This window comes from Stegostoma tigrinum, chromosome 10, assembly GCF_030684315.1.
Source record: "Stegostoma tigrinum isolate sSteTig4 chromosome 10, sSteTig4.hap1, whole genome shotgun sequence".
NCBI lineage: Eukaryota > Metazoa > Chordata > Chondrichthyes > Orectolobiformes > Stegostomatidae > Stegostoma > Stegostoma tigrinum.
In genome coordinates, this window is record NC_081363.1 from 28,086,192 (window position 1) to 28,100,789 (window position 14,598).

At 37.0% G+C, this 14,598-nt stretch overlaps 1 protein-coding gene across 1 annotated transcript in view; it reads left to right on the forward strand.

The window, feature by feature from the left end:
• sgpp1b (sphingosine-1-phosphate phosphatase 1b) overlaps nucleotides 1–14,383 on the forward strand; it is a 56,147-nt gene extending 41,764 nt beyond the window's left edge. Inside the window, exons 2-3 of the mRNA XM_048537146.2 lie at nucleotides 387–476; nucleotides 7,632–14,383. Of these exons, the coding sequence (XP_048393103.1) occupies nucleotides 387–476; nucleotides 7,632–8,183 (642 nt within the window). The 3' untranslated portion in view covers nucleotides 8,184–14,383. The remainder of the gene's footprint in view (nucleotides 1–386; nucleotides 477–7,631) is intronic.
• Nucleotides 14,384–14,598: the final 215 nt, after the last annotated feature.

Sequence of the window (14,598 nt, forward strand, 5' to 3'; positions counted from 1 at the left end):
GCTGAAGAGCATTCTTTGTAAACAGTCTTGTGAGGTCTCTTGAAAATGACCGAACCCATTCTATACTTCGTAAAGTCTTTAGTGCAGAAACCTGTGCTGATTTCCACTGTTTTTTACAAAAAGATATTGCTGGAGAAAGTCAGCATGTCTGGCAGCACCAGTGAAGAGAGAAAAAAGGGTTACTGGACCCAACATTAATTTTGTTTCTGTCTCTACAGATGCTGCCCGACCTGCTGACTTTCTCCAGCAATTTGTTTTTGTTCAGGATTTTCAGCATCTGCAGTTGTTTTATTCAAACATATTTATAAAGTAGGCCTATTGTGGCTTGAATAAGCATATTATTTGGTTACTTTTCATTTCTAATTCTTGGAAATTTTTTTTATCAGTATCCATATGCATTTGGACTACTCCTGGCTTCAAGCTGGTGTATCCTCGTTTGCATGAGCCGACTCTACATGGGGATGCATTCTGTTCTGGTGAGTATATCGTGAGATTTTGAACCACATTACTTTTTGATTATGGAAATTTGCTAGCTTAATAAGTTTGAAGTATAAAGCATCAATTATTAAGCACCGACTCCCATTGCTGGTATTGTTACTGTTTACCAACTACCTTTGACCGTGCAACTTCAATGAAGTTTTGGACAGACCACTCTTCCCATAAAAACCTAAGGGATGTCCAATAAGGCATATATATTTTCCTTTTAATATTAATTCTATGTAATGGTATGGATTAATTTATTCCTTACCTGTAGTGGTATCACAAATAATCCATGCCTGATAGCATGTGGTAAGTAGTTTCAGCTGCATGTTTGGTAAATTTTTGTTACTACATCATTTTGCCCCCCGATTTGAAATTACAGTGAGTATCTGCTTAGTACTGCAGGTGTTGTTGCTTTAAAATAGCAATTGCATAATGCAGTTTGTAGAATAGACGAGAATTATGGTAAAACCACCATTGGCTGTTTTCATCAAATATTGGTAGTTCTCCTATAATGTGATAGTTGTGTTCTTACATGACCTCGCACTACAGAAAATTTCTATAGTATAAAGTTTGCATTATCCTAACAGCGTCCATTATTCATCAGTTGTGTTACAGCCAATTCACATTAACAAAACACGTGTTATAGCAGAACTACCTGTATATAATGTGCCTGAAAATTGCTCGATCATTCATTCAGCATAAACAACATCCTGGCAATTGTGTGCTTACACTGGAAACCTCCAAGCAAACTTTGTCTTTGTTCACATGTGCTACAGTGTCCTTGGAAATGCACAAACTGAACATTTAATGCCTACTATTTGCCATTAGGGTGGTAATGTTGGTGCTTTTTGATGCAATTGAAGCTGAAATCAAGTTTTTTTTTCTTATTGTGCCTATAACAAAATTTTAGTATTCTAATCTTACAGAATGTTTCTCTTACCATTTCTCCATCCTGCATGTGCTTGCTTCTGGAAAATCACTATTAAAACTGACTGAATGTGTACATGCATGCACATGGCCATAGGGCATCGAAGCTAGTTATACAATGATGCTTCTCCTGATCTGGAAAACTCTGCATTAGCTAGGTTTGAGTCTGGGCATATTTATAGCCTGTTCGGTTCACTATTGTTTCCTGTAGTCATTAAGCCATCAAAAAGACTGCAATTTTGACAGCGTAAAAGTAGGCTTTCACCAAGTTGTCAACAATGTCTTGGCGATGCAGCTGTAGTTATCATGCTGTTGCTTTAACACTGGAGCGTGGTTCTGTTTTGAAAGTAAGTGCACAGCAAATACTTCTAAGTTGAACCTTGTATGTTCAGTTCTAGGGATTAATAGTTTCAAACTTGTCACCTTCTTTTTGCCTCCTGGCCTGGTAACAGATGCTATTGTGCATTTGGCTGTTGGTATTTCGATGCTCCAGAAACCTGCATCAATCCACATGCCACACTGCCTGGAAACCAGGGCTTCTTAGTGTTGCATGCATGTAAAACCTAGCTTGAGTAATCATTAAGGCTTCCTCCTCATTTTCTTATGTGGGTAATGATTTAGGACTTGGTAGTGGTGTTGGCAAATGTAACTAGCTTTGTAAAACCAGTAGCATTTTATGATTCCGAAAATCACTTTAATGATACGGTTATAAATTCATAGAATCATACAGCATGGAAACAGACCTTTTCGGCCCAACCAGTCCATTGCTGACCATGTTCCCAAACTAAACAAGTCCCATCTACCTGTGCTTGGCCCATATCCCTCCAAGCTTTTTGTATTCATGAATTCTCCAGGCATCTTTTAAACGTTGTGACTGCACCTTATCGAGTTTGAACTGTTCACATTGAAATTGGGGTGAAACTGTGCAGAGATCTAAACATGACTGTGACTTTTAAATTGAGGGTCGAGTCAAATTAGGAGCCAATGTTGACAAGCAGAGTTAACTCATGAGCCAGTCATGGACTGTAAAATGCAGATACAAAACTTTGAAGTTTGTGAAGGATGGAATTCAATGACAGGCGTGATGGAATTGCTCATTTGCAAGTGACAAGAACGCTTTCAGAAGAATGGGAGGAATTGACAAATGAAGGCAGAAGTGGACAGTTTCTGTGATGGAAAATATATGAAGTTGAAAATTCAACTAAGTGCCCAGTAGAGCATTGCAACTACAATCTGATTTGCCCAGGATGATGCTTGCGAAGGAGCTGGCACATGCCATGAGAGTACAAAGTTAATTGAGTACTGAAGACAAAAAGGTTTCCGTTTTCCCAATGGTTAATGAGCAGAAATTTCTGCAAGTCCAAAAAAAAAGGCATTGAAGAAAGTTCAGAGCTCTTATGGTAATTGTGCAGAAGTAGGAAGAGAAACCAGTGCTGAAAATTGAACTGGTTTGATATTAAAAGTGGAAAAGTTTTGAGAACCAAATATTTTCTCAAATTATATTGTTTATAAATTTGTCAAGTTTTTTTGTGTTTCTTGCTTGATGAGTTTTCTTAGGGAACAATACACAGGTAAGTGACAGATGGAATTGAGCTTGTGCAACACATGAGATGAAACATGCTCATTTTTACTGTTTGACCTTTTGCCTCTTCTTTCTCCTTTCTTACTTATGTTCTAGTTTTTTGTCTCTCTCTCTCTCTCTCTCTCTCTCTCTTGCTCTCTCTCTCTTGCTCTCTCTCTCTTGCTCTCTCTCGCACGCGCGCTCTCGCTCACTCCGTTCCTCTCACGTGAGACATGCACGAGAATTCCAAGAAGCATGGCATTCCAACCGGAACTCCATCAACAAACACACTGGCTCCAAATCAATCTACCATCCTCTGGGGGAATAGAACAGGAAATGACATCACCAACGTAGGAAATGACATTACCAACCTAAGGAAACCTAAACAGACAAATAGAAAGCGGGACCTAACACCAGCGCTTCACCGGAGGCTCACTGATGATGTTACCTAGAATGGTGACAAAACGTCTGAAAACTAACCTTCCAGCTCAGCGAGCAAACTCACATCCAGAAACTCAACTTGAGCTACAAATCTTCTCAAAACTCGCTACTATCCATGGATAATAAAACATGCTGATAACCTATAATCTCCAATGCCGGTGACATTGACGTCAAATTTATATTAATAATATTTAATATTCCTGTGTTTTTCATCTCTTAAGAGATAATGCTTTAAATCTCTTAAGGTTGCATTACTGTGGAGAGTTTACTCATTACTTATGTGCAAACACTGATATGTAGAATGCCTGGGATGAAGCCACTGCGCTTTTTAAGTGTGCACTGAAGTTTAAATAACCTTTCTTTCCCTTTAAGGACTTGCTGAAAGTTGGTGTGCCTGCCTCTGTTCCACATATTCATAGACTTTAGCCTTCAGTCTCACTCAAGCCTTATTTCATATGATAACATAAGATACACAGCTGAAAAACATACTGGTGAAATCACAATGTTGGCCAAACTTGGCAGGTCTGGCAGCATCTGTGGAGTGAGAAAGACTTAATCGGACTTGAGACATTAACTTTGTTTCTGCCTCCACAGATGCTGCCAGACCTACTGACTTTCTCCCACACCATCTGTTTGAGATTTCCAGCATCTGCAGCATTTTACATTTCGTTCATACAGGTGTTTGTTACGTTTACCCCTCCTGAATCTTTAATCATTTGTGTCTTCTATCGTAACCCTCTAATTTATTTATTTATTTATTTATTTATTGACTAACTGACTTATTTCTCACTGTCTCTCTGTTTCACATTTCAATCAACCTGTTGGGACATACTATGACCTTTGGAACAAGTAGATCATGAACCCAGTTATTCTAGCCCAGACATAGGGGCACTACCACTGCATCATAAGATCCTTTTCTTTCTCTCTTTATATACTTGTCTACCCATCCCCTGAAATGCAACTGCACTGTTTTCTTCAACCATTCCTGTGGTATCAAGTTTTACCTTGCCATTAACAACAAGGAATACTTTCTGCATCCACTTTGCCAAAACCTTTTTATAATTAAAAGCCTTTGTTAAGTTACTCCCTCAGCCACTGCCTTTTCAAGAGAGAAGAGACTTAGCTAGTTGATCTATATCTTTCTGTACCAATACAGATCGGGTATCATTGTTATTTGTTTATTATTCTACTTTCTCAGTTCCTCTACATCCTTTACGTAACACAGCAACCAGTATGGTGCATAGTATTATAAGCGGATCACTACAGCTTCAACATAACTTACCCACTTCCAATTCTATCTCTCTAGAAATAAAGTTTTTTACTTGGTTAGCTTTTCTTCTGCCCTGCTCGTTTTTCATAAATTCAAATTGTATATTTATGTTTCAGGATTCTTTTCTTCCTCCACAACATCTAGACTACTAAGATTACTTTGCAAGTTAAATGTGACCTTCGTATTCTTCCAACCAAAAATGTATTGTACATATTTGAACTTCATTTAGCAATTATTTGTCCGTTCTGCTGTAACTTGCACACTCCCCTTAGGTAGCTTATCTAAGATTCACCATCTTCCATGTCAAGAAGTTTCTTTGCATCTTAGTCCTAAATGACTTGCCTTTTATTCAGATTCTTTTGTGGTTCTATGGCTCTCAACCAGGAAAACATTCTTTCTGCTTCTGTCCTGTCTGTGCATTTAAGAATTTAAGTTTCAATGATAATGCATTTATTCTTTTGAGGTTTTGAAAAGTAATAGGCCCAGTCTGTTCATCCTCCCCCCTTCAGAGTGTATGATCTTTCAGCTATTCAGTGTCAGTCATGATTCTGTTACAAGGAAGTAAGTATACCATTCTGGTATCATGAATACAGCTGCAGATATGTCTATCTGTTCCCCTTGTGATAGAATCCCCTAATAATTGATTCACACGCCTCCCCTCTCAACACCCCCCCCCCACGTAGTTTTTTTTCCTGTCTGCCTCCTAGGCAGCTAAGCCACTTGTGCCATGGCTCTTGTTGCATTTCCTTGAGAAACCATCTCCCCAGCATCTCCAAAACAGAAAATCTGTTTGAGAGGGAGGTGAACCAAGGGCAGTCCTGCACTGTCTGCCTAGTACTTTTACTCTGACTTGATTGATTACCTACTCTATCTGCAGCTTTTTGGATGTTCCACAGTGACTCCAGCTACTGGCCTTGATCTGAAATGCAGGGCTGCATGGAAATGTTTCATGCACATGGAAGTGCCCCGGGCTTAACATCTCATACAGGAGCAACATTACAAATGGATAACCTTGTGCCCATCCCTGATTGCTGAAAAATTAATAGTCAGTCACATTGCTATGAGTCTGGAGTCACATGTGGGATGGCAGATGCCTTCCCTAAAGGGTATGAGTGATAATGCAACAATCAATATTTGCTTCATGGTCGTCATCAGAATATTGATACCCAACTTTTTAAAATTTGAATTTGCACTCTACTATTTCTGCCGTGGTGGGTTTTAAACCTGAGACTCCAGAACGTTACTTGGGTCTCTAGATTAATAATCAGCAATAATACTACTCGGTTATCACCTCCTTTCTACTTTAAATACTACTAAATCTAAACCAAATACCAGTAGCAGCTGCTCAATAACCAATCAGTTCTCAACTTTTCTGTGATGTCACATGGCTTTTTCTCTAATATGCCTCAGCTGCCAAGTCAGGTCTGATTCTGCAGCCTTGTTTCTCTCCCAGGCTGCAAGTAAATCTCTCGTTTCCTTTTTTAGAAAACACTTCGTATTTGTCAAATGTGATTTCCCCTTCATATATCTGCATTGCATACACCCAATCATGTAATTATTTTCTAAATATCCAGTAATTCTATCCTATAGAATAGATTCTGATATTTTCCTTACTGCAACAATCTTCTGTGTTTCTTGCTATTTTTTAAAAATTCTCTCTTCGTTTATTAGTAGTATGTCAGGCTTAACAGGCCTGTCGCATGCAGTTTTCTCCCTTAAACAGTGAGGCTGCATTTGCAACCTTCCAATCTGCAGGCATCATTGCAGAATTAATGGAATTTCGAAAGATTGTTTTCAAGTGCATCCACTGTTTGTACCCATCTCTCTTGGTGCTCTCGAGCATGAAGGTCATTGAATTCCAAGGATTGGTCAATTTTTGTCCACTTAACAAGATCCTTGGATGTTAATTGTTTCAGAGAATCTTCTGTCTTCCTCTGCAATTTTGAACTAACTAAACTGACTCTCTAAAATGTACTTGCATTTGTCTTTAACTTTGTTTCTTTATCTATTGAAACTTCTGCAATTTATTAAAGCAATTTTTAAACTCACTTTATTAATTGACAGTCCTCCTTCTGAATTCTTAAATTTCTGTCTCAATCCTCAGGCTTACCTTTTTTTACCTCCTCCTTTGTAATGTTTTCTTTTTCAGCCATGACGCTCTGGTTTTCCCTGTTGATTATTTTTGTGCTATAAACTTATGCTGACGAGGATTTTTCAGTTGAAAAATCAGCTGTTGAGACCCATTACAAATTGTCCCCACACATCATTTGGTTAGTGGCCTTCAAACAGAATCAATTTACAGCTGTTTATTTATATAACTCCTTCAATGAAACACAACAACCCAAGAAGCTTCATTGGTGTGTTATAAAGCAAGCACTTGACAGTAATCCATGGAAGGAGATAATAGGGCAAATGACCAACAAATTGACCAAAACCGGCTGAAGCAAAAGGTCAGAGGTTTAGGGAATATCTTGGAGCTTAGAGCCTTGCTAGTTGAAGGTATGAATACAAATAGTGAAGCAACATTTTGTATACGGGTAGTTTGCCTGTAACGTGATAGTTACATTCTTGTGTGGCCTCGCGCTATAGAAAATCATTATAGAAATTTGTGCTTTTTGGGAAATTGCTTATACTGTGCAGTAGAAAGTTCATGTTATCCAAACAGTGTCCACTGTTCATCAATCACATTTTATCCAATTCGGATTAATAAAACGCATGTTATAGCAGGACTATCTGTACGTGGAAGCACAAAAAACAGGAGCTGGAATAGATTATTCATTATGATCATGGCTAATCCTCAGTTTCAATACCATACTCCCATTTTCTCCCATTATCTCTTGATGCTCTCAAAAGGGGGAAAAATGTCAAAATACATTAGATCATCGGTTGATATCCTATACGGTCAGATGCTGTATTTGAATTCATTTATATTTGTGTATCTTCTAACAGGATGTCATTGCTGGTGTGCTTTACAGCATCTTGATCCTGGTCATCTTCCATCCAGCTTTGGACATAATTGACAACTTCAACTTAACCTACAAGTATGCTCCTTTGTTCATCATCAGCCTTCACTTAGGAATGGGACTCTTTTCATTTACCCTTGACACATGGAGCACATCCCGTGGTGACACTGCCGAGATTCTAGGCACTGGCGCAGGTATCGCTTGTGCGTCTCATTTCAATCACATGTTTGGCATGTTACCAGACGCCCCTCTTGAGGCTCTGCCGTTTTCTCCCCCAGTAATCTCAGTTAATCTTATTACAAGAGCATTTTTGCGTTTTGCGGTTGGGGTAATTGTTCTGTTACTAACCAGAGCAGTGTTAAAAGCATGCACTATCCCTCTGGCCTGCAAGATATTCCGTATTCCATGCACTGACATCCGCCAGGCACGGAAGAGAATGGAAGTGGAACTTCCCTATCGTTACATGACATATGGAATGGTAGGATTTGTGGCTCTCTTTCTGGTTCCCTCCTTATTTAATTACCTGAATCTCTCTTGATGAGAGGAAGGTGTCCTTTTGACAGAACTATTAATTACAAGCTGGAATGCCAAATGGGCATGTACCAGATGATTACCTGTTCAGCCTCTACCCTTGAGCAGACATCTGTTCGGCCACATACACCTGCAGTTGCCTGAAAGTGAAAGCTTGAGGTATGACCACTGTTTGAAGAAGTTGGTTGTTTTCCTACATCCAGATGGACGATTCGGGAGACTAGTCTTCTAAAGACCATACAAGGCGAAGGGACTGTTTTAATGGTTATGAAAATGCTTATTAATTAAGATCCTGCAAAAGTTGATTAAATCTGCAGAATGATTACAAGTATAATTACAAGTGACTGAAGTTTCAGGTATCTAACAGTTTATTCAATTGTGCCTTTTAGTTTTATTGAATAAGAATGGCTGTAATTTCACCAATGGTTATTATAAATTTTAACAGCCTCAGATGATGCGTTGTGCAACATTTTTTGATATTCCATTCTGTTTTAGTCTGATAATTATTTAACTTTGGGTCACGCCCCTAATTTACAACTGAAAGATACCTTCTAAGTGCTGCAATTAATTTTTTTCATCATAGCACTGATTTTCTTTTGCCAAAACTATTTTTTTCCTAACTCTAGTTGGGTGTTGGGACACAAAAAAGCATTAACTTTAAGATTTTGGAATCCTTGACATTATGTTTATTGTTTAAATTTTCAACTTGGATGGTCTAATTAAATCTGATTACTTATGCCCTACATTTTAGACACCACATAAGATTTGGGACACTGAGTCAAATGAAGTATTGAAATCTAAAATTTGTAGTTCCCCAGTTGAAAGTTGGATCCAGTTCACCTCAACTGTCCTCTGAAAACACAATCCCATGTAACATGATTTACAAATTCTCACAACAATGAAAGGATTCTCCAATATGCTAAGCCTTTTCAGTGTTCTGAACTCAGTTGAAAAGAATGGTACTACAATAGTTTATCTGTTATTTGCTTCAAAGATGTTGGGGAATTGCACCTTTTGCAGTGAATCAATAATAAAGCAATAATTCTAAATGTAGCTTCTGCAGATGGAAGTGTGGGAGACATTTCAGTAATAAGGGAGCAGCAGAAATTCATCCAGATTTGGGACTAGGTATTACTGCATGGTTTCCTACATTCATAACCACTTTGTACACAATGTCAAAGATGCTAGTGATTTCCTGCATTGAAATAAACCACAATACACCTTTTGTTTTCATGCGTGGCTTTTTCAGCTTCGCCCTATATGTAATGCTGGTAATTATGAATCTGCTGCAATGTATGAGGAAATTATTAGCTTAAAGTACTGTTCTGATTTCTTCAGTTATTGACTTACATGTGCACTGACTTGTGTTATCATGAAAGCTGCCTTTATTTGAAAACTGTTCAATAAATGGATCATCTTGTCTTTCTCTTGGTTGGGGGAAGGTGGTTGTTATTTTAATCTTATTTTTCTGCAATTCAAACCTTTCCAAATAGTGTAACATGCTCCCTCAAGAAATTTTACTGCTTTTGATGCAAGCATTTCTTGGTTCCAGCATTTGTGCACAATTTGTCACCTGAGGTAACAGTGTTGCTTTTTGGTTATTAATAGTTTGTGAATGTGGATTGGGTGACTTTGTAACCATTGATCATTCTTGCAGGAACTCAAACTGTACATGAGTACACAGCATTAATCACGACCATATTCTTGTTAACATGAGAAAGTTGATATTTGTCTATAGCATAAACATTTTTGTTTCCTTTTCCATGTCCATTGCCTTATTCCTTGTAGCAGGAAGCCCAATAAGAAGAATATTTGAACTGAACAATCTCAACATTTTGCACATTCAGATGTGTGGAAGAATTGCTGGTTGTATTTATATTAATGTCACTCTGAAGACAGACTACTATAACACTCTGTTTTTTGAATTGACCATAAAATTTCAATGTTTTTCTTGCCTTAAAAATCAGGCACTCCAAACTTACCTCTATAAAATCTTTTGTATCATCTCTACCTTTTCATTGTGGTATGTATTGAGAGAATTGTTATTTAGTTTATCATGCACTGCAAAAACCCTGTTTTTGTTTTTAAAAGTGTGGCCAGCGTTTTGGTGAGAAAAGTTATCCTTTTTAGTTTGTCGAAAACTTTTTTTTGCTCTTAAAAAAATCTTAAGACTGAACAGTTATCAAATTGTCTCATATCATTCATCTTCATCTTTTTTCTGAAATGATAGCAAACTCTATTTTTATCAATTCCATGTGTAATGTGCTGTAGGCAAGTTAACATCTTGCAAGAAAAGAAGTGCGTCATGTGAATGACCAGAAAAGGTTCTTCTGAAAAAAATCCATCACTGCCTCTGAATATTCTTCCCATTGGGCTTTCAGCTTACTGGGTTGAACAGTATTGATGTACAGATTGAAGATTTGACTTGTGTTAAACTTCTGGAGTATTAATTGTTTAAAAAAAGAAGTGTGTCCTGCACTTGATGAAATAGTTTTTTTTCATTTGTGTAATTTGTCTTGGGACAGTGCATCTTATTCAAACTGTGTGTAATTGTTACAATCGTAGGCATGACAAAGATTCTATTGAATATGATTGTTTACGTTTTTTAAAAATCCAATTTGAAATTAATTTTGAGATGAAAGCTTATTTGACCTTACTAGAATAAGCGATTTCTTAATTCTAAACTGTATTTCAACTGTTCTGTGATATTACACTTTTTGTCCTGCATTTGATTTCGCTACACTTTGCATAGGTATGTAGACTCATTGTCATTGATAGCACTGGATTCCTGAGGTAAAATACTGAAGAGTATAACAAGGAAAAGAGATAGGGTAAATAATTAATACATTTTGTTCTCTATAGGTCCATAATGTGGACACCAAACTATCCCATTGAATTTCAGTGCTTGGCTAAAACCATCAAGAAATCTTTATACATGATGTCAGCAGATTACTGCACTGTATGATGAGACTTTACTAACCAACAGTGCCACAATATTTTGTTGAATTGTGTAGAACATTTGGTGAATTGAGATGTAATATGGTTGTAGTTTGAAAGTTTACTTTGAATCAGTTATTGTTTTATTATTTGGCATCTTTCCTTATTCCTCTTGTATCCCCACCCCATGCATCCACCCCTATATTTTACACTCATGCATGCTCCCACACAGACTTTGGAAATACTTAAAATATACCTATGGTTTTTTTACTGATCCATCTTTTGTGGAGAGTTGTGACAATTACAGCAGATTTGTTAAGAAGCTTCTGACCTACTGCAATGGCATCTATCCCTTGTAAATTAGTATCAGTATCTTCCTGCGTAATTTATTAATTTAGCCAAAATGAAGGAAGACAATGAATTATCTCTCTAGTGTAAAGGCACCTGAATGTCCTGGATTTTGACAAATGTTTTCCCTTCCTTGGCAGTGACATCTCTGTAGATAAACAGTGTGTCATAGAATTCAAAAGCCCTCTGATCCTACCCCAACCCAAGTTAGTCATTTGAGTTGGGGTGCCTTCATGGGCATTGACAGTGATCTTGATGTCACTGAGATTAAAGAAGGAAAAATTGGCTTATATTCATTCTGCTGGGCACCATTGAGATCCATGTGTGGAACTCGGCAAGGATCAGTCCTGACCGTAATGGAGGCCATTACTGTTCTGTATGATTGACCAGGGACTAATCTGATGCACTGTCTTCCTCCAAACATTACCCCGCTCCACTCCTCAAACTATCCTGATGCTCATGAAGAAAACCTAAACAGCCAATTGTGCATTGTTGGTTGTCATTGTAAAAGTGCTCGTTCTATTTTTTTTTGATCAATGCAGAAAAAGTTCATTCCTTTTAAGCAAGTATCTTCCAAATGGGCATATGTTGATTTTGAGTTGAATGTTCTTGTCAGCTCATAGCAGTGTAAAATTGTCTTACGAATGTGATGTAACACCCACAAGTTGTTCAAAAAACTGTGGATTCTTTTTAAGAAGAATGGTGTTCTTGAATAAGAGGATTTTTTTTTGTTCAGCCCTTAATGTTAATGTCGATTGAGTCATGGCAAACATGTTTAAATGTGGACGTTTCATTTTCATGTAAGATTAAATTGTTATGCCCAACTACATTTGAGACTATACAAACAACATAATCATTCATTCTGAACATGGAACTTTAGATTATTGTAGTCCAGTAATCCCACTGGTGGGTCTCCCTTTTATTGTATTCCACACATCTCTAAATGATGCTTGTCAGTTTTGGGGCAGACAAGTGTTTTTTTTTTAAATTATGACCAAAGTAGATCTCTGGAATACTTTTTTAAAGGGCATTTTGGGATGATGGAACTTGAATGCAAAAGTGAGTTTTGCCATTTAAACAAGTATATACACTTTTCAGTGCTGAAAGATCTATTAAGGCAAAAAAGGCTCTCTTTTACAAAATGTACCATTGAAAAGGGAAAGTGGGGTTGAAAAACTGGCTCAAACCAGTTTTTTTTTAACAATTTATGGGATAAACAAAACACAGTTGAAGCTTGTAATGCTCTGAAATTACTTTCCTTCAAGGATTAAAAGAATATTGAGTGAAATGGCTTTGTTTATTAAAGCACTGAATGCAATTCCTTAGGTTTCAAACGGATTAGTTATTTTCTAGTTTTAAAAAAAAATCTATTGATCATTAACAGTCATCCAATAACTTGATCTCCAAAACTTGCATCCACACATACAGGAGAATTGCTATTTTGTTGAAACTATATGGGTGTCATGATACCGCTCATTGGCTCCTTGCAAGTGGCGTACATATGGGAGTGGCAAGTGCAAGATATTTGGAAAGTGAAAGTTTTACATGGCTCACTAGAAACTTTAGTACAGGGTTGGGACTACACTGACAATCAATGAATTCCTGGAAAAGAGATATGAAAGAAAATATACGGTCTCTGTCAACTATATATCTTACGGAGCCCCTGCTATTTCACCTGCCTAAAATCTGGAGAGAGGGATTACATAGTTTGTGGAGTCCTAGCAAGATAACAGTCTATTACTTGCCTAGAATTGCAGTGGTTGTAGGATTGTCCTCTTTAAATTCCATCTGAACAATTTACAAAAGTTGCGAAAATAAATATATTCATTGTGGCATATTTCAACTTTATTGTATCGCTGTTGACCGTAATGGATTTGTGAATTCAGGTGAGACCACTCAAAACTCAACAGAAAATGCATGTAAAATCCTTTGGTCACGGTGCCAGATCATTCATGCATGGCATTCTTCAAACTGCACAGATTTGTAAAGTGATTGAAATTAACTTTTTTTTAAAATATTTGCTTCCTATTTACTGTTTGATTTTTTTTTAGCCTTTATTTTCAACAAGCCAGCTAATGATATTTGTGATGGCCTTGCCTTTGCCTTCCCTAATATAACTTCTTGCTAATGCTTGTAGATGTTAACCTTTAAACAAATTAAATTGTAATCTGTAACGAAGATAAGGAAACTCCTTTCTCTCCATCCAATTTATTTAAAGAAACACTTAAAGCTAATTGAAGTGCTAGCATTGCAATTTGAGATTATCCATTTTAGCCCAGACTCTGAATGTGAAGTCCTTTAGCCTGGCTAGCTAGGATGTTGTATCTGAGTGCAACCAATATTAGAAAAAAAAATTGAGAATTTGGATGATCTGATTTTTTGGAAATTTGATACGTTTTCTGCAGTCTTCAATGTATGGGATATTGCTGAAAGTGTATAATCTTAAAAGCATGGTACGATTCTTGGTTGACATTTATCTGCAGCAGATTTGGAAAAATTAAGCCACGGGTATATGGAGACACTAAAGAGTAAATGTATGGATAATTAAATGTGTTTAATTGTTCTTTCTCAAATGTTGAACAGTTATAAAGATGTGTTGTATTATTTTACTTGTGTTAATGAAACCTAGAACAAAATGTTTTTACAATGTTATGTTGGTAGCGCCAGAAGAGTATTATTCCTTGTCATGAGCATGAGTTTGTTTTTTTTTCTTAAACTCTTAAAATCTTTTAAATGTTAGTTTTCAGATCACAATCTCCCCTTGAACCCTGTGACTTTTAAAACTGTAACAGTTTGTGTTAATCATTGATTTTCATCCCCATCCTCCAACAGTTGTTAATTCTGCTGGTCAGCGACATCCTGTATGTGATACAGCTCACAATTCATTTATGTAATTGCAGTTTGCACTAAGCTTACAATAAAAAGTACAATGAAACTTGGCTGACTGTGTATATGTTTGTTTATTTTACAGGAAACTAAAGCACTTCCCGATAATAGAACTTGTCAGTCGGTAACCTTTTTAATCTTTCTTTGACTCTCAGCAGAATTGTCCAATGTTTCAGACGGCACCTATCAACAATGATTTATTTTCAAGCCAGCATGGCGAGTAAATGAAACTTCTTAATTATTTGCAGCTC